The sequence below is a fragment of the Fusarium vanettenii genome (genome assembly GCF_000151355.1).
Source record: "Fusarium vanettenii 77-13-4 chromosome 6 genomic scaffold NECHAsca_20_chr6_4_0, whole genome shotgun sequence".
Classification (NCBI taxonomy): domain Eukaryota; kingdom Fungi; phylum Ascomycota; class Sordariomycetes; order Hypocreales; family Nectriaceae; genus Fusarium; species Fusarium vanettenii.
Window position 1 is genome coordinate 1429643 of NW_003315865.1, and position 22808 is coordinate 1452450.

Sequence of the window (22808 nt, forward strand, 5' to 3'; positions counted from 1 at the left end):
ACATCACAAGACCAAAACTGGGGTGAAACATAGTTATCAATTCTTTTTAATTACATACGGAAGCCCCCCGCCCAAGGGTGTCTTTGTTCGCCCGTCAACCCCCTTTCCTCATCATTGAACTTTGGCCTTATCACCTCCTATCCAAACACCGCACCGCTCATCCATGCCGGAATCGACTTGTATCCACCCTGTCCATTTGACCTGTACTGTACTGTGCTATGCTATGTTGAATGCTTGCTTCCCTGCTCTCCAATGGGCTGAAGCAAGTTATGCAAAAGAATAAACAAGAATCCCTTCTCCTATCCATACGCCCCTATTGTACCATTGTTCTATAAACTACATGTACCTTGCCGTCATTGTGAAGTGACTTGGCTTTTCCTCCTCTTCATCTCTCCCCTCATCCCGACTTCATCCTGCTGGGCGTCCAGCTCAGTCGTGGTCCCGTCTGACTCGATGATCTCCGCGTTCTAGGCCTGACCGTCGGAGGTGGCGGTGGGGCTTCATCCACGGTTTCGGAATCGTCCTCTTGTTGAGAGCTGCTGGTGTCTCTATGACCGATGCGAGAAGTGAGTGCGCTTATCTTATCTTTGAGATTGCTTGTGCCGCTCTTACGGCGCACACCGGATCCCGAATCATGATTACTCAGGCTCGATTGAGGCCGCTCAATGCCAGTCGGGATTCTCCTAAACCCAGGCTTGAGCTGCTGCGGCTGCTGTGCAACTGGTACCGGGATGTTGCTGTGTACACTGCTGTGCACACTATTGCGTATGCTCATACCGCTGTGCATGCTGCTGTTCATGCTGCTGTGCACGCTACTCTGGGGACTTGCTGTTCCTGGCCTAAGGAGTTCGATGCCATGAGTGTGGTGTCGGTTGTTGCGGTTATCCTCGATGGGTGTTGGTGGTGTCATCATGAGGAAGGACGGCACATTTGGAGTATGGTGGCCGTGAGGTGGCTGAAGGCCATGACTACTGGAGGCGCCGTTGCGGTACGATCTTCGGCTCTTAACGCTGGAGCTGCGGCTTCGGCGTCGCATCGTCGATGATGGTGGGATGCTGCTGTGTGTGCTTCCGGCTCGGATGCTGCGAGGTGGTGATCGAGAAAAGTCAACTGGGGATGAGCCATACATGCTGGAATCGTCACTGTCGTTGAGACTGCCAGGGTAATGCTGGGATCCTCCTGAAGACGACGGGGCAATGAGAACCGAGCTGCTAGCCAGCTCTCGTAGCTTGTTCCGTTGTTCAGCATTGGGTCGGTGCTTGGAGAACTTGTTCCCGATGAGAGCGCCCGTATGCGAGATGAGAGCCTTCACCACAGCCTTCTTCAGTGCCAATGCCAGGTCCAGGTTGGACCACGTCTTGTTCTGCCACTCAATGGTTGGCATCCTGAACACGAAATCGTGCACATCCTCGATGTTGCGGTTGTCTTTGCCTCGGTAGCTAAGGCAGAGTACAACAGAGGGCATCTTGATGGATGCAAATGTCATGAAGTGACTGGCACGCGTCATCATCTTAGTGAGGTCGTCAGAGGGCGGCTTCTCGTTGTGTTGCTTCTTGCCGAGACCGAAGCGAGACTTCTTGTCACCGTCTCTTGACTCGCGGCCATCCCTTGAAGAACGTCCAGTCGAAGTACGTCCGATGCCAACCCGCGGTGTTGCGGTCGACCGCAGCGACTCGTGGGATGCCTTCTTCATCATCGTCTTGGAAGTTCCAGGGGCACGGAACAGACGGAACGAGTGCCCATCACTGCCGCCGGTATTAACGCTCAGGGCCTTGCGTGGAGATCGCTCTGCCTTTGAGTTTGATGTGAGGGTAGGGCGAAGTCGCAACTCGAGAGAGCCTGAGTCGGCTGAGAACGATGATGAAGACGACGCTCGTTCGTACGCTTTGTGAAACGACGGTGTATCAACACCATTGGGGCTGTGGATGGAATCGTCCTCATCTTCCTCTTCATCTTGGTCAGCCTGCTTAAGCATGAAGGGTGAATCGTTCCTTGCGCCCGACGTCTTGTCCCCGTTGATGCCAGGGAAGATGTACTCAAACAGTCGCTTGCCCACCTCGCGCTCAAGCTGAACCTTGATCGGGAACAGGTTCACCTCGAAGCGATCCATGACTGTAATGCCTGCGATAGCCTCCAGCATATGCCAGTACACCCGTATCATCTCTTTGTTCTGACTCTCTGGAGGTAGAGGTCGTTCGGGGTCGATGTACGGTGCAACCATCTCAGGGTATGTGGCATCTGGTAGCAGATTCAGACCAAGGACCTTGCCAACTCGGATGAGATTGACATGAGAGCCATCCGAGTTATCCGTCCGATCGTACTCCAGATCCTTCAGTTGGAGCTCCACCAAAGGATCACTCGAGTCCTGCATGAGATGCCACACAATGTCTCGCACCGAAATGTTCCACCTCAGCAGACCAGTGCTGTCATCCGAGTTGACATCGTATTTTCTTTGAGAGCTTGTGATGGCTTTCATCATGAAGAACAGTTCATCTTCGCAGGCAGCTAGGTCCCTCTCGAGGTGCAAACGGTCTTCCCAGCCCTTCTTGTCAAGGTACTTGGAGTACGTCTGGAAATGTTCCTTGATCTCCTCCATCTGTCTGATCCTCTGCTGCAGCTTCTGAACCATGGCCGGAGCGCCACTCAGGTCGCTGAAATCTGATGCAAGGATGATCTTTTCCAAGCGTTCGCTTCTCGTCTTCTCCATTGGTTCGTTGTACATGAGGAGATCCAGCACGATGACATACAATGCATAGTACTGTGACGAGTTGCAGAGTGCACGCGCTGTCGGGAACTCGACCCAGAGGTTGTCCATGCGATTCTCCACGTTGTCCTTTGGCGAGAAACCTTCGTTGTCGTCCGCGTTGACTTCGTCGTTGTACTTCAGACGCAGTGTGTTGTACTTATCATATCGAACCATGGCTGAAGTTTTCTGGACAACGCGCTTGAAGCCGAAAGGATCCGCCTGGAAGTCGAACACAACCTCGATGGGCACCCAAGGTGGCCAAGATGAGCCACTTGGGGCACCATACTTGCTTCCAACGTACATGGAAACGAGGCTTGTCTGGAACCACTTCTGGTGCGTGACGAAGAACTGAACGCTATCCATGTTGACCAAGAAGCGGCGTTGAACGAGACCACTGACATTGTCAGAGATTCTCTCCTTCTCCATGACTTCCATCACCTTGAGCTCCATTCCCTTGGCTGTCGCAAGCACCACATTCTTCTTGTTCTTATCGCTTTGTAGTTGGATCTGTGGTGCAATGATGCGGATGTGATAGCTGCTCTGAGGGGTGAACTCTTCAGCGATTCCAGTAACCAGGTCTTCGATGGAACCTTCGACAACTCCATCGGCGTTTGTGCTCCAGGTTGCACTCGTGAACTTGCGGCTCTCACCGAGAATCTTTCGGATCCGTTCCTCGATGTCTTGGGCGCTCTCCTCCTCCCTCATACTTGACGCGCGAGAACCTCGACCTTTCCTACTGTACGTCGACTTGGCCTTCCCGGGCTTGCTGTTGCTGTTAGCCTTGGCCCTGTTCTGTTCCTCCACAATGTCCAGGATGAATTTGATGGCAGGGCGTGAAAGGTAGTAAGTAAATCCACGCCGCTGGCTGTTCTGGTGGAGGTAGCGAAGTACGATGTTTCGTAGCAGATTGTTCCACTTGAGTTGCAAGTTGTGGATGACGAAACGGTTGTTGAACTCGCTTTCGAACTCGCTGGCCGCCGGGATTTCCATAGTCTCGTCCGGGAATGCAACGGTTTCGCTGGATGGCTTCCGCCCATCAGTGCTGCGCCTGTGTGTGCTTGACGGCGCCCTCATGTAGGCTTGGTTAAGCATGGTCTCCAAGAACTCCTTCTTTTCCCTCAAGACGTGAGTGTGCTTCCTATACGCCTCAAACTCTTCAACTGCGCCGGTGTCCTTGGCATCGCATTTTATCACCTTCAGCTCGGCTTCACCCACCTCACGAGCGTGTGCTTGCATTTGAACACCGAGCTGGTCCAGTCGGTGTTGGATGAGTTGACCCTGAATCCGTCGGGGATCATCGTCATGTCGCATGACACAAAAGTGAGTGGGTTCGTTTCCAAACGGACTAGTTCTAGTAGGATCACCAGCAATAACACCCCCAATGTCGGTTTGTCGGAAGTATGTGAGCCGGGGTGCGTATGCAAGGGGCAAGATCTTGGTGTCAGGGTGCGCGTCAGTCGGCGTGATCCAATCCAGCTCAACAAAGTCGTCCATATCGATCCAGCTGAAGTCATTATCAGGAATGGTGAATCGAGACAAGTCCGGCTTCTCCTCAGTGTCGCTCATCAAAGTCGCAATCGACCCCTTCTTGATGGCCTCGGTGGTGGTTCCTTTCAAGCTCGCTGAGACTGCCCTGACATCGGCGCTAACAAGGTCAAGCTGGGCAGCATGGATCTTGATACCGGATGTTTTGCTCTCGCTGTCATCATGTCGACCTTTTCCAAGAGTGTTGAATTCCTCTCGTCGTTGGTGAAGATCAAGTGAGAAGCTGTCAAAACGAACCTTTATGCCAGTCGCAGAGACGGCGTTCTCAGAGTAATCCTCAATGTCCTTGTGCTTGTAGATGTGACTCAAGAATAAGGGCGCCAGCAGCAGATTGTACTTGACAGTTGCCAGGTGGCGGCCAAACTTCTTGCTATTCTTCTCGCGTCCAGGGAACAGAGTGCCTTGGCGAATGGGGAGAGACAGGGGCTGGCCAAACAACCCCCACCAAGCGAAGAAATGAGTGAAGAATCTCGGGGTAAGATGGACCGTGTTGTAGCTTCGTGAGGGCTCGGGGTTTTCTGACATCCAATTGCGATCGGCTGGAGCTCGGACCGCAATAGAGAGATGGATATGTCGACTCCTGAAGCCACGCATGGCATCGTACGGAAGGCCATTCTCGTCGGGCTTGGCAAAGTGTGGGTTCTTGAGGACGATATCGTAATGGGGCCGGAACTCAAAGCTTCGTATGCCATCCTCAATGGCACGCTCGAAGATGAGCCCCAGCATCACCTGCACCTTGCCCGATAGCTTCATGACGACCTTCTTGAAGCTTGCTTCGGACTTGTAGTTGTCATCGGGCACATAACCCTCGACATCGTGTTGCCGCCTGGCTTGCTCTCGGACTTCATGGCTGAAGTCAGGAATAGCGAGAATGTACTCGCCACTTTCCACCGAGAGGAATCGCTTTGGATCATCATCAGCGTTGATACTCCATCTGATATCGTTGCGCCAGCACATGAGGAAACCGGCACCATTTCCAGTGACCTGGTAGGGATCGCGAGTACCCTTGAGAGCCAGGTGCACGTCGCCATCACCCTTCCAAGCCGCGTGGATCCTCGAGTGGAAGTTGAGTCGGAGCTTATCCCAAAATCCAACGCGTTCAGATGGGTCGAACTGAGGTTTCGTGAAAGATTCGATCACCATCATCATATCCTGAATGGCAGGCTGGTAACAGGGACCCCAGGTGATGCGCGTCGGGAGAGCACTGTTGACGTCCATGTGCACGTCGGAGTAAGACTTGACGGGCCCTATCGTGCGCCTCACCTCTATGGCAAAGCTGCCTTCATTGGAGGAGCCTGGGAGCGAATTCCTTGGAGGAACGACGTTGACGCGTACCCGGCGGGTCGACTCAACGCCCCGGAACTCTTCAGCAACGACAAAATTCGTCTTCAGCGACACGGCTTGGATCTTGGCTGATTGTCCATATTTCATCGGAGGGATGTGCAAGAGCGGAAGCGGGTAGTCTCGTAATGTCACCTTAGCCTCTCCCATTGCAATGCCAACATGCATTGGTACAAGCAGGCTGTATTGCATATCCCGAGGCATTCCTTTTCCAATCGTGTGTAGGAAGTTCGGCAACTCCTTCATCGGGAATGTTGGCTTGTCGATGGTGAAATGCAAGTCGCTGATGAGAGTAGACATGAGTGCTGGTCTCGGTGGCACTTCAAGCAAATTCTCGGACTCCTCAATGTCCTCGGGAACCTGGTTAGCCCCCCAGAACTGGCCACGGGACTCCTTCATGCTGTTTCGAGAAAGCTCGCAGGCGCGGTCGATTCGCTTTTTCCAACTCTGTGCGTTGAACATGTCGAGATGGTTTCGGGCGTAGTGTTCGGTGACCTTTGAAACGCCATTCACCTGCAGGGCCTCCGATTCCGGGTCGTATCGGGGTACTCTTCCACGCTGCGAGCCCGATCGATCCTCCCTTCCATTCATGGCATCCATGCTCCGGCTGCGCGCTGCGTGGGCACCCGCTGTTTCGGGTCGCCCGCGAGGGAAAGTTGACCGAGAGCGAATCTTGCTTGTTCCTCTGCGGATCTCGTCTTCGCGCACTCTCTTCAGCTTCACCCTAAAAGCGTTTTCTCGAGCAATGCGCTGTGTTTGCTCGATAAGGCCAGTCCGGTAGATCATGTTCAACTTCCACTCGAAGCCTCCGTCCTCGAGCTCAAACAAGAAATTCCGCGTACGGATCGACACCTTAGGCACTAGTTTAGGTCCTTCTGGTTTCTTCTCGAGTATGTACTCGTTGGTTCCGGTCTTGAAGCGATGGTGCAGCTGCTGCACTGCTTTGATGACATTGATGAAGTTGTCACTGATTTGGCTGAGGATGACTTCATGCGGCACGGCGACACGGACGGCCTCAGTGACGATATCAACCATCTTCTCATCGACCACTCCACCGTAAGCAGTCTTCTTGCGAGATTCTCGGAGATCGAGACGTCCAGACTTGACGCTCACGAGCCTTGCCCACACGTTGCGCATTCGTGGCGGCTCCGTGTAAAGGCGAACCAGTCTGGCTGCAATGTACGGAGTGGACCACCTCTGGCGACCAAGTTCGAGGCCATACATGTGCAGCATCATGGAAGGGTCATGAGGCATCTCAGCCTTGAGCTGGATGAGTGCCGCCTTGAAATCAAGTGTGACCAACTCAGGGGTAACGGTAGATAGCTCCCCACCAAGATCTGGCGGGGCGCCTGGGGGAGCCAGTCGGTCCTTGCTGGGGGGTGCCTCCTTGAAGGTTCCCTGCTGCTGCGGTCGTGGAATGTCCCGACCTGTTCGCATGAACGCTTTTCGTAGAGTCATGACAGCAACGCCAACTGCGTAATGTCGATAGAGCGAATACTGTGCCAGGATGGACCGCACGGTGACTTGGATGTTGAAAGTCGGTCCACTGGCGTCACTGGCAGCTCCCAAGGTAAGTTCAAGTCTGGGGATGCTGAAGAATGGCTCTGGTTCGAGGATATCGATCGCATCCATGATTTGAGCCTCAATCCCGCGGGCAAAGACAGTAAGCCTTCGACCGTCTCCAGCGTTTTGCGCCTTCTTCTTAGGCCGAGGCGAGGTAGACGGGGGCGTGAAGTCCGAGTCAGATTGGTTAACTGAGCGACTGTTTGCTCGCCTCCTAGATGGCCGCCGTTGCAGTCCATCAAAGCGATGAGCACGGTACTCGGCCGAAACGGTATCCCAATGAATGAACACTCCGCGTGTGTCGTCTGAGATCTCTTCGTCGATCCCGGCAATTTCTAAGTTCATGTCCGAAGCGTCAAACTGGCATCGCAGTAACCAGCTCGGCATCGATCGCAAGAAATTTTTGCCACTTCTTGGCCGGCTCACGGGTCCTTTCTCTGGCTCAACGTCGATTCGCAGCTCTCGGACGATCTGACGCACACCGTCTGTAATTTCAGGTCTGATTACGCTGATCGAAGCGGACTGGAGGCTTCCTGTGATGTCAACGTAAACATCGGGGCGAGCGCCAAGGTGTACTTTCATATCCAGAGACTCGGTTGTGATGAGATTGAAACGTTCACCGTTGTTCGTCTGGTAGTAAAGGTCATGAGACTGAAGTCTGATGGCTCCATCGAGCGTGTAGTGGAGATCTTCGAAAAGACTGTGTGAGGATTCCATGTCGAGAGATATGGAAGAGATGGAGGAGATGATGAGGTCGAAATCGTCGGGATCCTCCGTTTTCTGTAGTGGCTTGAGCTTGATGCGCACAACGGGTTCATGCATGGAAAATTTGTAGTTGGCCTTGGGTAATAGGCGCGAGATGAGATGATGATTCTCGGTCTTGGCTTTTGGTGCCTTGGGCTTTGATTTAAGGAGGGCGATGAGGAGCGGGAGATGTCGAGGGTCCAGATCGACTGAAGGAGATGTAACCACAGAGTTGGCGAACATGATATTCGCATTCCTCTCGTCCACTGTGCCGTCCCGCAAAACTTCCACAGTCTTGGAGAGTAGGGTCGTCTTGATTGTGGTTGTGGCCATTGGGATGTAAATGAGGCGCTCAGGCTGGCCATGGCCATCGTCAAGGCCGACAGAAATCGACAAAGCGGCAGCCAATGCTTCGTGCGCGATGGCTTCGGCGGGGAAATACATGCGGTGCGCAGGCGATTTGGAGTCCAACCTATGAAGATCTATACCAACCTCCTTCATCGCCAGATTGAGCAGAAGAGGACTTGACCCGGGTTTAATCGACTGGACCTTCTTGGTAACACCAAGGAAGCTCACAGCGAATTGGATCTCCTTGATGCCTCGCAGAATGGAGCTCAAGAACTCTTTGGAGTCTGATACGGTTCTCATCAGATCCGCATTTGTACTTCCGGCTTGGTCAAGCTCCTGGACAACTTTGCCCAGGAAGATATCCACAGGCTCATCGGTGGTGGGAGCTTTGGTGTCGTTCCGGCATTTCTTAAACCGGTCCATGCAAGTCTGCAAGTCGTCAAAGGGGATGTGCAGACGCCCAACCTTGACAGCCACGGCAGCTTCGCGCAACCCATCCATAGACTTGTACAGATACCCGTGGACATTGATGAACAAATGGTCGAGCACCTCCATCGATTCGCCGCCGTCGGCAGTGAACAGAACGCTTCGGAGCGTAACCGTCCATTCTGCCTGTCGATCCTTGCTACGGGAATCGGACCTCCGGGCGAAGAAGCGAGCGCGGTCAACCATTTTGCGTCGCGTGTCCACAGCCAGCGTGAAGCTTCCAACCTGAACATTGCCCACATCCACAATGTTCACAGCCGAGTTGGTTGCGACCACATCAACCAGTTTGAGCCAGCTGATGTTCCTGTGTAGCCTCTTGATCTTTTCTTTGACATTGGTCAACTTCTTCCATGTCTCGCTTCGAGTGACGGTACTCGTAGGTCGCCGAGATAGTTGTGGTTTGGGACGGGAATTGGATTTATCCGCTGCCTTTTTGCTCTTAGTCGTCGGCTCGGTATCGCTTCCTTCGCCATCTGAATCGGCCGACTTGTTTCCTTCCAGCTCCTTGATGTCTAGCGTAACGACAAGCTCACTCAGAACGATACTCAGCCATGTGGGCTGAGCAAACGTCGGCCGATGGACGTTAATCCCAAGGCCCCTGATCTCGATCCTGCATCCATCCCGTGGTGTGTATGCGAGGCGACGGAGGGAGAAGTAGCCGATTCGTTGGATGGAGATGCCGGTAAGGATTCGAAGTACGGCGAGGAGGACAAAGGACGATAGGTATAGGAGGACAAGTAAGCCGAACACGAAGGTCGGGTTTAGCAGAGCCATGTTTCAAAGGCTCTCGCGAGCCTCTCCCGCCAAGCTGACTGCATGACGACAACGTTAGCCAGGGGCGGTGTATGATGGCGTGGTTAGGCAACTCACATTTACTGTTGGTGGAAGAGGTACCATGCCTTCCTTTCTATTCGAGTTGTCTTAGAGGCGGGCTATGCCATCGCCGCGAGGTCGGATGTGTTTGTGCGATAAGAATGCCGAATTTCCGGTTCCTCCCACAACGTTGGTCGCTTAGCCTCCTGAAAGCGTCGACCGAGAAGCTTTGCGCGACGAAGTATGCCGGAGGGAGGCCAAATAAATCAGATGCTGATGAAGATGGAGCTCGTGGCCGGGTCGCTCGGCATGGAATCGACGACGAATTTAACGAAGCTGAGTTTGGGGCGGGATCGGCGGGATCTCTCGAAAGCGATAGATGTTGGAAGGGGACGGGAGGCGGGTAGATTATCCGTGACGTCAAGGGGGGCCACAACGGTCGGCGGGAAAGGAGAAAAAGGGGGTTGCACGCAGGCGCAGGCGTACAGAGCCGTGATATATAGAGATGGAGATGGCGACGCCTCTGAGCCGCGACCTGAGCAAAGAGAGATGCAAGGTTTGGCAGCGTCGAGTCGAGGGGATGGAGGTGCCAAAGACTGAGATACGTACACTGTCGTAGCGTCCAAGGTCGGTTGGGATGGATGGCTCCCGTCCAGTGAGCGACGGATGGAGCAGGCGGGCGGGCGTGTTCCGCCGGGGCCAGCCCCTGCCCGTTCAGACGCCAGCACTCAAGCGATCAGAGGGGGTACGTACCGAATCTTCCAAAGCCTCCACTCAGAAGCCTCCAAGCTGAAGCCACGAGCCTCACTTGGGGGTCGATTAGGGCAGAGCACGGGCCATGTCATCTATCAAACAGGGAACGCCTTGTAAGCTCTTGGCAAAGCCAATTCCATTTTGATGATGACCAATCTAAACTTGGCAGTATGTCGAAAGGGCACAATAAGGAGAATTATTATTCTGATACTGGGTCTCAGTCAGCCATTCGGCATCGAATGTCTTGAAAATTATGTCTCCGGCATGTCAATAATCGTCCGGAGATGTTGTTCTGGGCGGAGCAACGGTCTGCTTGTCCGAGATTGGTCACCACGGAACGGAGCCTTTGCTTCCCAGAAGCCCGCATCTCAAGGTTCAACTTACGCACCCAGCAAAAGCAACACGTCCTTTTCTGCCAGAATTCACCATTGACTTGGTTAGGTAGGTAGCTTTCTGGCTCAAAGTGCGGGGAAAGCAAGGCAGGATCTTCTATCCCGTTCCAGCACTAAGATCTCGTTCATCATTTGGAGGCGTTTTGCCAGTCAGACCTAGCCCATTCGTATCCGGCTTGGATTCGTCGTCCACATACCGCCAAGCCCATGTTCGGACCCCTCAGACCATATTATCAAACATTTTACCTGGACGACAATCTTGGGTTGCCATGGCGCCACGTTTGAATCTGGCCATAAAGTGTGAAGATCAGATACTGAAAACAACGTTTCAACCAGGAGCTCGACTGGTGTGACCGCGGAGTTTTGTTATCCAGGCCGAGTTTCTGTCTCTCGCTCCGAAATGCGTCATCCTTGTTTCATTCAACGGTGACCGTCCACCGACTCGTCTTACAAGTGGCGTGTCATAGCGTTGTTCATTGAGTTCCCACACCCATGATAGCGGTGCTGTGCTGTGTGAGGTTGGTTGCAGACAATGTGGGCGTAGCTTGGTATATGCCTCTTTACAACGTGCGGGCTTCGTTTTAATGAGGTTCTTGTAACCCTAATTGCTGATAATGGCAACGCACATGCGCTCATCCCTGCATTGCAGTCCAAAGCCCAATAGCCCTGCGCCACTGGGCTTGTTGTTGAAAGTTGTTGGGGATATACGTTATCTCTGCGAAAAGCCACCTCTCGAACAAAAGGCGGGGTTATTGGAGTTTTTGTTTTGTAGCTTCTCACCGTAAGCCCTCCAGTCTGGACGATCATCTCACAAACTCCGCATGATATGCCGACGCATCGCATGAGCCGCCTTTTCAGGGCGGCATTGTGGCCAATAGCATCTCTGTCGCCTCCTACGAGGGTGTATCAATGCCTTTTAGTTCCCGCAAGTGAGTCGAGGGAAACGTGGGAGCATGGTTTAGTAGGAATTTGTTTTCATCGCAAAGGGGTATCTGCTTGAGCTTCCTCCTGTGCCTGCTTCCTTAACTCAGCAATGCGATCATCGATGAGTGCAATGTCAGCATCGATTCTCAGCATCTTCTCTGACATCATGTTCGTATACTCTTCGTCTGTGAGTTTCTTGAGAGGGCTCCATCGAGAGATCCAGCTGGTGTTCTCGTCTTGGACCTTGGGCTGGCGACTGGACATCCGGTTCACTGCCATTTGTCCTCCAGCACCCAGGACTGTCCAAACAAGCATGGCAGGGAGGATGTTTGAGGGACCCCCTGATATTACGGTCAGTTGAGACAAGTTGTGTGAAATGCCGAGTCAACTTACGGATCAAACCTCCCATGGCACCTGCTGCCGTGCCGGCAATGGCACTGGCCTTGGTCTTGTCCGAATTTCTGAGCTGTTCTTCACCGCCCCATGCTTTGACCACGATACTTCTCGTGACTTGGGACTATCAGTCGAGTTCATGAAGTGAATCACACGTGACACGTGAAGATGGACATACACCAAAAGCTGGTCCCTAGTGTGAACCATTGGAAGCCAGAAACTGCACCCCAGATAATGGGATTTGCTTCTTTAAAGATAGAGCCTCCCACGCCGGCCAAAACACCAGCAGTCCCTGTTATTCGTTAGCTAACGATAGGCTTGTGAGAAGAACCCTGGCACACCTGTCAAACCGCCAACCTTCAGAGGTGGTAGTACTAGATCGACAATCTCGGGAGCAAACAGGCCTCGAGAAGACTGCCGTTGGCGCAAGGGCGCTGTTTGAGGGTCTCGACTGCTTTTGTCTGCCATGATGAGTGTGACGAGGATGAGAAGAAAGCCGGTTAACGGTGAAATCGGAAAAAAGGGATAATACAACTAAAAGTGCAATGCGATCTTGAAAAAAAGAAACAATATTACATGGCTCGCCGTATCGCCGACGTTGCCGTTCAATATCACGATATCTGACCTCGTGGTGGATATATCGACTTTTCCCCGGCCGGATATTTCTAACGAAGCCCAGGGAGGCTGGTAAAAAGACCAATGGCAAATGGCAGGAACCGTGGATGAAAAACCCGTGACATGACATCGGCAGGTGCCCGGTCCAATCGATTATTGGTGGGCACTTCGGCGCACTTCGACAGGCGCTCACTCGCTCCTGCCATTGCTGAGCAGTCCTGCAAGCGAGACAGAGGAAGGGGCCCGGTGGGTGGGGCTAGCGACCAATCGGGTTAGCGCCTCCCACTCTCCCACTACTGGCCTGGCAAAATTAAGCCAACCCTCACGGGCGCCTCCATCATCATTTTTTCTACGCCGAGCAAATTTCGACTCGTCAACCCCCAGACACGGCAACACTCGTCGGGGCCCAACCACTTTTCGCGACCGTCCCGTTACTATCTTCGAATCTTCAACTTCCGGTCTCCTGGCTCCCGGCTAGACAGCGACCGATCTCGACAGCTTCACTGAGCGAGAGCTGAACCGCCCGCTAAACCCCGGTCGGTTTCGCACTCTGCAATCCAACGCGCATCGGTCCTGGAATCGTTGCGCGTGGCCGCTTAACCGCAATCATGGGTGAGCATTATGCCTCAACACCTCGCAGCCGCTTGCGATGATGGACATGCTGACCATGATCTTCGTGTAGCTCCTAAGAAGAAGGAACAGCAGAAGATGTCCCTTGGGGACTTTCTGGCTGACAGTGAGTTCTGCCCCTCGTCTTCTCCCTCTCGTCACCCCGCTACTGCGCACATGTGCCTATTACCCCTCGCCTCTCTTGTCTAACCTTCTCGTAGGTTTTGGTGGTGGTAGCTCTTGGGCCGATGAGGTTGAGGAAACCTATGGTAAGCATCCTGTCGTCGAGTCCATCTACGTTGTTGGTCGCTAACTCCCTCATAGTCACCGGTACGTGCCTTGTTTCGTGCCATCGCCGCGACCCACGGTGGACTGACCATACCCAGTAGGCACTCAGGCCCTGCCCCCGAGCGACCGCCCTCGTTACGGCAACAACTCTTCCTCCAGCTGGCAAGATCGGGGTATGTATCAGCCTGGTCGCAGCCTGATTTCCCGCGCTTACATGTCTAGGCTTCTCTGTCCGCGAGGCCGCGCCTCAGCAGATCCCCGACAAGCCTCCCTATACCGCTCACCTGGGAAACCTGGCTTATGATGTTACCAACGATGCCGTGACGGATTTCTTCACCGGCTGCGACGTCGTCAGCGTCCGTCTCATCGAGGACCGTGAGCTTCAGCGACCCAAGGGTTTTGGTTATGTTGAGTTTGCCACCGTTGAAGGCCTGAAGCAGGCTCTAGCTCTCGATGGAGAGTCGTTCCAGGGACGTACTGTCCGAATCAAGGTTGCTGATCCTCGTAAGTTGATATGCGCTATATAATTATCGAGTGATTCTAACTTTCATTAGCCCGTGGAGGTGATCCTGGTAGAGGTGATTCTATCCGGGAGCTTGGAGACTGGACTCGCAAGGGTCCTCTGCCCGATGCTCCCAGTCGAGGTGGCCCCCGGGAGTTTGGCGAACGCCGTCCTCCCCGTGACCCCGCCTCCTTTGAGAGCCGTCCCGCTCGTGAGCTGACCTGGGAGCGACACGGACCTCTGGCTCCCCTTCCTGCCCAGGAGGGCTCCGGCTCCCGAGACGGCAGCCGTCCTCGCCCCTCCCCCGAAGGACTTGGCGAGCGAAGTGAGTCTTACCGTGGAAACCGCCGTGACTCGCCCGCCTGGGGTGAAGCCCGTGAGGGTGGCTCGCGTCCTCCTCGCGCTGAGCGTCCTGAGCGTCCTGAACGCCCCGAGAGAGTCGCCACCGCCGCCGACAAGGACATGCAGTGGCGGGACCGTATGCGCCCTGACGCTAAGCCTACTTCCCCTGATGGCAGCGCTCCTCCCTCGCCTGCTCTGTCAAACGCCGGCCCTGCTCACGGTGGACGCCCTCGCCTGAACCTGCAGAAGCGAACTGTCTCCGAGGCCCCCGATGCCTCGCCCTCTCTGGGCTCCGATGCCAAGGCCAGCCCCTTCGGCGCTGCTCGCCCCATCGACACTGCCGCAAGGGAGAAGGAGATCGAGGTGAAGCGTCAACAAGCTGTCCAGGAGAAGCGTGAAGCCGATGAGAAGGCCAAGGAGGAACGACGCATCGCCAAGGAGGAGGCTGCTGCCAAGGCTGAGGCCGAGGCCGCTGAGGCTGCTGAGGCTGAGGCTGCTGCGGCGGCCAAGGCTGCAGAGGAGCCCAAGGAGGAGCCCGCTGCCGAGGCTGAGGCTACTGAGTCAGCCAACGGCGAGCAGAAGGTCCCTATCCGAACCCGTGAGCCCCGTGAGCCCCGTGAAGGTGCTGCCCCTCACCCCAAGTCGAGAGCTACTGAGGCTTCAAGCTGGCGCTCTGCTTCTGGTGATCAGCGAGGATTCCGCGGAGGACCTGGTCCCAGGGGCGGACGTGGCGGTGGACGTGGTGCTCGGGAGCCACGACCTCCCCGTGCCAACGGAGCTGCTGGCCAGCAGGCTTCTGGCGATGCCGAAGGCGCAACTCCGGCTACCGATGATGACGGATGGACCACGGTGCCCAAGAAGGGTCGCCAGGGACGTGCGGTGGGACCCTAGAAAGTGTACATATCGCCCCGTTTCTCTACGGTTTGACGACTAGAAATGCCCGTCGCAAGATATCCCTGGCACGACTCGACTCGACGAAGCGGCTTACGTCTTGGACTCTGGAATTTCCTCTCTCGAACGACTCCCATCTCATACCCACCTGCAAGCGATGTCGGAAGCTTCGGCGTCGCGTGCTTTTCTCTCGTTGTCCTTGATACCCAGCGTGTCCAGGACATGGACTCCTCTCCCGCCTTGGTTTCTCTCGGCCACGGTGCCCTTGTTCCTCGTCTGACCGCCACCACGTCGGACTCAACTCATTCAGCCTTCCTGACCTTGATCACTCGTTTACAACAAGGTAGGGAGGGGGTTTTTGAGCATTTGACCTTTTGGCGTTTCGAGACAAAAGCAAAAAGAATGGCGGCGAAACGGATGAATGGATGGATGGACGGAAACGTGGCATGCATTTGAATGATCACAGCTCTCTTATCTCTTTGTTTTTTTTCTTCTCTTTCTCTTTCTTGTCGTTCTGTTTCTTGATTTCCCCAAAAACGTCTTTGCTGGTTGTTGATGAAGGGATGAGATGAGATGAGGAAAAGGGATGATGATGATGAAAAAAAGAAGAGGGGAGGGACTGAAATCTTGCTCTGATGATGGGCAACTTTGCAGTCCTCTTCACAGACTTACACTAGCAAACACGATGAGACTACACCCATGCTCGGATATCTGTGTGCTGATGCTGAGTGGAGTGGTTTACGGGATCAATGAAATGTACTCTTTTGTCTTTCTTCACTACCTATCTCTCTCTACTCTAATGCCTTTCTCGGTCACCTCGTCTTTTTTGGTCAGGGGTTGTTTGGTTGGTGTTTCTTCGTTGTGCTTTAAAGGGGATGATGGTGAAATGGGGGCTTGGCTGGTGTTGTCGCCTCGAAAAGTGATGATGACCCGATAGACGAACAAGTAATGAGCACACGATATCCCTCCTTCTCAGACCCGATGCTCTCAAGGATGCTCACTTGGTGTCCCTCTCCTCCCTCCACAGCCTAAACCCCTCCAAGACATTCCTCCTCACACCCTCACTCGTAAAGTCCAGCTCCCTCCCATCACTAAACCTTCTCTCCCTGGCTTCTTGCTCCGTGACCCATGCATGCTCGACATGCTCGTCGTCGCAAATCTTGACGGCGTCGTAGCTCTCTACATCAATCCAAACCGCCAACTTCCCCCATACCACCTCTTTAACACGAAATATCAAAAAGTCCCCAATCATCTCCAACTTTGCCTCAAGCGCATCAACGACTGGTTCTCCAGCTTGATCATCAGGCACCAATCTAACGGGTGCTTTCACAAGTTTGGCCCGAAGCCCCGTCTCTTCCCATAGCTCCCTCACGGCGGCAGATACAATGTTGACGTCCTCGTCGTCCACGCACCCTCCTGGAATCTCCCACTGCAGGGGCCACGTGTCGTGGGGTGCGCGGCGGAGGAGGAGGACCTGGCCCTGGGCGTTTGTGACGAGGGCGCCCGTCATGAGGTGGTGGATGGACGGGTTGGCAGCGAGGAATGCGGCGGGGGTGGATGAGGTGAAGGCGTGGAGGGAGGGGGACGCCTTGTATGTTGTTGGCGGTGCTGTATTCATTTTTTGGAAAGTGATGCTGAATAATTGTATATTGAACAGTCTGTTGTTGAGTTTCAAGTTGTGATGTTGTTGCCTGTTGTTGATGAGGTTTTGAGGTTTGAGATGTGGTTGGATGAAATACCCACTAGGTATGATTCATACCTAAAGCCTTGATTGTACCCGGTACAGCATGCAGGTTGGTTGCATGCGGGCAGGCACGCAATCAGCACCCGAATATCTTCAACCTCGAAAGGAGAGACCGTCCGATAGAAAAAGCAAACAAGTAGGCACCAAGTCTGTATGTCTCTGTTGCTTCAAAAATAAGGAATGCGGCAATACAACCAACATCCATCTCATCCCTTGCCCAACTCACACGTCTTAGCCACAAACTCCAGTAAGATCAATCATTGTAAATTGTCAAACCAAAAGAGATATACTGCCTCGTACACCTCTTCCTTTCCAAGAAACCGCTCAGCCTATTCCCTTCTCCAAGTAGGTATCCATTCCCAGGCTGTATCTATGTGTAAAACGCCTGTCCTCTTGTCGTAGATTCTTCCTCATCCCCAATAACGCCAAAAAGTCCCCCCAAGTGAATCAATCATACACAATCAGCCGCTTATTACAAGTCTCAAGTATAAAAACCATAGTGCTTCAACCGAAGGGAAAGGGACTACGACATCTTGGCGCCCATCTCCTTGGAGCCCATCTCTTCCATTCCATACTCATCCCACTCCTCGTCACCTCCAAGCTTCCTCCCGACCCAGATACCGACGGCTGTGACCAGGCTGCCCATAAGGAACCATCCTTCAAACCAGCCGTCCACGAATGCAGGGCTCAGTGCACCCTTAAGTACGCTTCCAACCGCCGAACCCAGCGCAGAAGGTAGCTGGCTGCGCAGCAAAAGAGCAGATGAGATGACATATGTCGCAGCAATCTGGCCCACAACAAGTGCGAGATTCGCCTGTGCTTGACGGAGCAGGCCAGGCATCCACTTGGCGAATAGGTGAAAGGTCTGAACCACACTGTTGGCGCTGGCGAGGAGAATCACGCCGCTCAGGGCGAAGCTGATGAGACGCGCCCAAGCAAGCTGGTCCAACTTAGGGTCCCAGTGGCGGGCGAGAATACTGAGGAAGCGGTTGATGGGGTCGGTGTTGGCGAAGCTCGACGTAGGAGAATATAGTCGACGGATCGTAGTCAGTGTAGTTGCGCCAATGCGGTACAGACAGTACAGGCTGAATAGCTGTGAAGGGAGCAAGAGGGCTCGTCCCACAGGCGTAGAGGCGCGGACAGTCGCCGCATGATGGCTCTTGATCAGGGAAAGACCCGAGGCAAGGTTGGCCTCCATGGTCTCCAAACCAGCGATCTCCAGGCGCAGGGTGCGCATCTCTGCCTCTTCGCTGGTCGGGCCTCGCAGGGAGCCTATCACCTTTCCAACAAGACCGCTACCCTTGCCCACTGGCGCAGCTGGGGCGTTAGCTGCCTTGCGCTGCAGATACTGTAATCTGTGTTGTTTCGTGAGGAGCATCTCATTGGCGGCATCCAGTCCGGCTTGCTTCCTCGCAACGTCAACCTCGGTGACAGGTCGCTTTCGACGAGTTGTAGCGTCCACAAAGGTGTGCCACGGCGAAGAAACGGCAGCGAAACCGGACAAAAGAGCCATGAGCGAAATGCCGACAACTCCAATGCGTTCCAGGCACCCACGAGTCAATATCTCGCCCAAGGGCATGTCTCCATAACTCGAGGTCTTGCGCATAGCGCCCTCAGGAACAGCCTGGCCAACAGACCAGAAGGCAAACAGCCATCCCATAAACAGCGCCAGCTGCAACAGCCAAGCAAGACGAGGGAATCTGCCCTTGGCAGTCCTCTGGAAACTCCATCCAGCACTCGAGACGATAGACCGAGCCTCCAACCAGGGCACCAAGACAACCAGCATGAACAACAGGCTTGGCACCGTGATCCTCAACGCCAGATTTCTCGAATCAGCATTGATCAATTCGATGATCTCATCCATTATCAGCGCGCCTAGTGTAGCGGCCAACCCAACCGTGACACCAAACGTCAAGGCCGCACTTCGCCGCCTCCAACTCTTTGCCCCATGTTCGGCGTGTACCTGTCGCAGCGCAGCCGGTGCGTGCGAGGGCAGTACGTGATCTTCTCCGTCGCGGGACTCGGAGCTGGCGCTAAGCCGAGGGAAAATGTGTCGGACGACGAGGATCGTGACGGAGACGAATACGAAGAAGAAAGGGAGGGCGGCGATAGAGGAGGCGAGGGTTATCGGTCGGGGAGGCGCTTCGCAGGCGTCCTCGCCGCAGCGAGTAAAAGGCCACATAGTTAAACGGTTGTTGTATTTGTGTCGTCGTCTTTATCGTGCGTGGCCTATCGACCGAGGCCGCGGGACTTGAAGAGGTCGGGCGAACCCCTCTTGACGCTCGCTGTCGCAAAAAAGATAAGAGTCTGATGGAACGTCGACGTCACTTGCGCCTCGCCTTCAACGTCGATGCAGTGCCGTTTCGAGGGGTTACTTGAAGCGCAATGGAGATAGGTGTATGTTGGTCCCCGTCCTTGGGGTGTCGAAAATGTCGTTGATAGAGGGGAAATGGAATTGGCGCACGCAGACTAAACGGAATGAATGATAGTGAATTGCTGACGTGTGGGTGTCGTCTCCCTCTCTTCCTCATTCGAACATGGCCCAGACCTCGAGTGGCAGACGCTGCCTCAGGCTGCCCCTGCCCTGTCCTGTCATGCCCAGGCCGGAATGACATGCTCGCACATGGTTCGGCTCGGGTCAGGGACAAGCAGGGGCCTCTCTCCCTTCACAAGTTGCTGATTTTGTTTCATTTGCCCCGCTGAATCATGCCTCCTGCGCTGATGCCGCGCTCTTCTGCATCGCTGACGTGCGCCTCAAGACAAGGGGCTTCACCCCCTGGCTTCGTGAGGTTTCAGTGGCTACAGCTGCTGCCATTGGTCGCCATCGCCGCCAACCACATCTCCTCGAATTCCTCCCTTCAATTCATGGCACCACACGTCTCAACTCTTTATTAAAGTCAATTCCACTTGCAACCAGTTGGACACACTGCTCACGCCATTCAATGTTTCCAAGAGTATTGCATAAACTCAAAATCGCTACGCAGTTTCATATCACTGCTTCTACTTGCTATTGACGACGAAACCTATTGATAAATCCGATCCAGCCACCTTGACACGCAAAGTAGCTCAGGAGTCTCAACGTTAAACACGTCTCTTACACACTCAGGGTCCACTAGACATGTCGCGCAGCAGCAGTCCAGTGCGCCTTCCCAGCATCTCCACAGCTTCCATGAAAATGACCCCTCATCCTCTGGAGTTTCATCATCCGCCAGAGCCTTTTTGGGCTGGTCGACCGTTGATATCGTGTTAACCTCCTTGACCGGTTGGATCTCCTGAACCGGTTGGATCTCTGGAATTGGCTGAATCTCCTCAGTTGGTGGGATTCCTTCAGTCATGTTGACAACAGGTAGGGAGCCCTGTTCCGCGTCCATGTTCCGCTCGTTTGACGGTTCTTGCTCTTGATCCTCGGTGTTGGATGCTTCATGTCCTTGCTCCTTATCGCTTGACGATCCTTTTCCCTGACTCTGGCCTTCTGGCGGCGCTTTATCCTCGTTGTCTGACGATGAACTAGACGTGTCCGCCCCATCGCCATCCCTCACGGGTTCTTGCTCTGCAGGAGAATCATCATCCTCACTAACACGAGCTGGGTTCATATCCTCGATGTTCGAGGAACCGTGGGTCTCGCCTCCGTCGCCAGCATCCGAGTTGTGACCCCCTCCTTCGTCGGCATGAGCCATGCGCTTCAGACCTTGGTCCGCCTCCTTTGATTCCGCAGATGACTCCAGCTTCCCTTAAGCCGTGACTGTGCGTGATTCGGAACCAGCCATATCAGAAGACCCGCCATCAAGAGTACGCATCCAACACAGATGAGGATAGACATGATGTAGTCCACATTCGCCTTCTCTTTGGGTTTGATTTATCCGGTGAGGACACCGCCCGAGATGCACAGCCTCCAGGTCTGACACTTCAGAGTCCATCACGCCGTGCTCGTTGCTACCGCAGGGAGTAGAAGGGGCAAGCTGTTTTTTCCTAAGCCGAGCGAGAGGAGAACTGGATCTTCGAGGAGGGGCTTCATTGGCTGATCCAGACACATACTTCCTCTTGAGCAAGTCATATCCTAGTTCCCCGAGGTCTCTTGCACACGTGCCCTTCCAATTCTCTTTGTTGCCTGTCGATCGGCTCTCTTCCATCTTCTATGATGTGCTCTTCTGGCGCGTAGGGGTATCATCATCATCGTCATCATCGTCCTCCACCTTCATCTTTAGAGCGGCAGCCTCGCCCACCTCCATCTTATGGAGCTGCTCGAGCTTCTGCCTGTCCAAGATCTGCTGTCCTGACATGACCTCGAAGTCTCCATCGTCGTCGTCGTCGTCGTCGCTCTCGGCGCCTGCGGTGGCAGGATCCTTGACAACTCGTTGATCTTCTGGGGCTTCATCGAGAGTATTGATGCTCGCCGGGCCGGCAGGTCGAGTATTCAAGAGTTGAGTAGGGTTGATGGGCTTGATCGTTGGGTCAAACGATGCAGGAAGGCCCAGAGCTCGCGCAACCTGATGGGCCTCCTCGTCGGGTGTGTTGGAGACCTCCAGCTCATATGTGCTGCTAGCTTCGCTATCCGCCTCATGCTTACCAGCTGTTGCGGCCAGCATGCCCACATATGTCTGGCGAGTTGAATCGTTGGCACGTTTCGACTTCTTCTTAAGGCGCTTATCCGTTGGTCGAACGACGACAACGGGCACGGGCGAGTATTGGAGGCAATACTTGGAGAAAGAGTTGTGTGTGTTGATCAGACCTTGAAAGCCGCCCAGCGTGCGGCCTCTAGTTCCGACAATGAGCATAGCAGGTTGATACATCTGGATCTAAAACGTGGCTATTAGCTTTCAGTAGGATCATTCTAAACAGGACTACCATACCAATGTTTGGAAAGTTGTATGCAGTTTGCCGACGGCGTATTCAAGAATGATGTTGATAGCCCTGTTAGAGCCATTCCGCTTCACAACACCTTTCAGAATCGACTCGGCCTCCTCCTGGTAGGACTTTTCGATGCTGCGAGTGTCCTTCTCAATTACTCTCACACACACGACGTCGTCCCCGTCGTCAACCAGCTCGTCAAGCAGCCACTGCAACGCATAGTCGGAGTAGGGGTGCTCGTCGACGCCAACCATAAAGGTGCGTGACCTTCGTCGCGCTTGGTATCCTCGATGTCGAACATTGAGTGTCAGCGAGATGGCATTATTCTTGGTCGGCTCGCCGGTTGGGACGTTGTCGAAGGAGATGTGGTTCCGGAACCTGTCGGGCGGGGTCGCGGTTAGCGTCGCCATTGTGATGAATGTGAAGATATCACAGAACGTGGGAAGGACGGTGGTAAATAGATGTAAGAAATACGGGCAAGCAACAACAGAATTGGGGGAGGAATGCAGAGAGAGTTTGGGTATGACGCCGATGAAAGCCCAAAAAGCCTGCGGGAATTTGCGGGCTCGCTGCGTTCAGGGTGGCTGTGACGAAGGATGGATGGCCTGACAGCCCAGACCAAGTGACTAGCTTCCAAGAAGAGAAGAGTCTTTTGGTCATCCCCACGACAAGGCTTGTCGCAAGCGGCGGGGTAATGAATAGGTAGTGATGCTGTGGGGACAAGGTTGTTGCCAGCGAACTGGACCATGCCAGCAATTGCGAGGTCCCACAGAGGTCGGCATCTCTACCATGTTGGAAGTTCAACCTCGGACAACCAGTAATCGCATCCTTGAAGCCAATCGTCATCACTGTAGCGATCTCGGCTACAGTCGCATTAGGGATGGTTGCCGAATGCTGATGTGGGGTGTCCAATGCTGAGCC

At 54.1% G+C, this 22808-nt stretch overlaps 7 protein-coding genes across 7 annotated transcripts; 1 reads left to right on the forward strand and 6 right to left on the reverse strand.

The window, feature by feature from the left end:
• Nucleotides 1–179: 179 nt before the first annotated feature.
• NECHADRAFT_70370 (uncharacterized protein) lies at nt 180–9547 on the reverse strand (the record flags this gene model as incomplete). The annotated part of the gene is made up of 1 exon (XM_003045200.1): nt 180–9547. The coding sequence occupies one exon, from the start codon at nt 9545–9547 to the stop codon at nt 398–400; it is 9150 nt and encodes a 3049-aa protein (XP_003045246.1). The 3' UTR covers nt 180–397.
• A 2159-nt stretch (nt 9548–11706) lies between these two features.
• NECHADRAFT_94525 (uncharacterized protein) lies at nt 11707–12516 on the reverse strand (the record flags this gene model as incomplete). The annotated part of the gene is made up of 4 exons (XM_003045201.1): nt 11707–11996; nt 12049–12165; nt 12227–12340; nt 12390–12516. The coding sequence occupies 4 exons, from the start codon at nt 12514–12516 to the stop codon at nt 11707–11709; spliced, it is 648 nt and encodes a 215-aa protein (XP_003045247.1).
• A 768-nt stretch (nt 12517–13284) lies between these two features.
• Nucleotides 13285–15295, forward strand: NECHADRAFT_42935 (uncharacterized protein; the record flags this gene model as incomplete). Its single annotated transcript, XM_003044801.1, has 5 exons — nt 13285–13399; nt 13494–13541; nt 13659–13733; nt 13783–14064; nt 14115–15295. 5 exons carry the CDS (start codon nt 13285–13287, stop codon nt 15293–15295), a joined length of 1701 nt encoding a protein of 566 aa, XP_003044847.1.
• Nucleotides 15296–16292: 997 nt separating this feature from the next.
• NECHADRAFT_42923 (uncharacterized protein) lies at nt 16293–16913 on the reverse strand (the record flags this gene model as incomplete). The annotated part of the gene is made up of 1 exon (XM_003045202.1): nt 16293–16913. The coding sequence occupies one exon, from the start codon at nt 16911–16913 to the stop codon at nt 16293–16295; it is 621 nt and encodes a 206-aa protein (XP_003045248.1).
• Nucleotides 16914–17340: 427 nt separating this feature from the next.
• Nucleotides 17341–19221, reverse strand: NECHADRAFT_104801 (uncharacterized protein; the record flags this gene model as incomplete). The annotated part of the gene is made up of 1 exon (XM_003045203.1): nt 17341–19221. The coding sequence occupies one exon, from the start codon at nt 19219–19221 to the stop codon at nt 17563–17565; it is 1659 nt and encodes a 552-aa protein (XP_003045249.1). The 3' UTR covers nt 17341–17562.
• A 756-nt stretch (nt 19222–19977) lies between these two features.
• NECHADRAFT_100957 (uncharacterized protein) lies at nt 19978–20859 on the reverse strand (the record flags this gene model as incomplete). Its single annotated transcript, XM_003045204.1, has 3 exons — nt 19978–20087; nt 20138–20659; nt 20728–20859. The coding sequence occupies 3 exons, from the start codon at nt 20857–20859 to the stop codon at nt 20040–20042; spliced, it is 702 nt and encodes a 233-aa protein (XP_003045250.1). The 3' UTR covers nt 19978–20039.
• Nucleotides 20860–21202: 343 nt separating this feature from the next.
• NECHADRAFT_5894 (uncharacterized protein) lies at nt 21203–22267 on the reverse strand (the record flags this gene model as incomplete). The annotated part of the gene is made up of 2 exons (XM_003045205.1): nt 21203–21835; nt 21890–22267. Coding segments are annotated over 2 exons (1011 nt in total), but the record flags the coding sequence as incomplete, so codon positions are not given.
• Between the last annotated feature and the right edge of the window lie 541 nt (nt 22268–22808).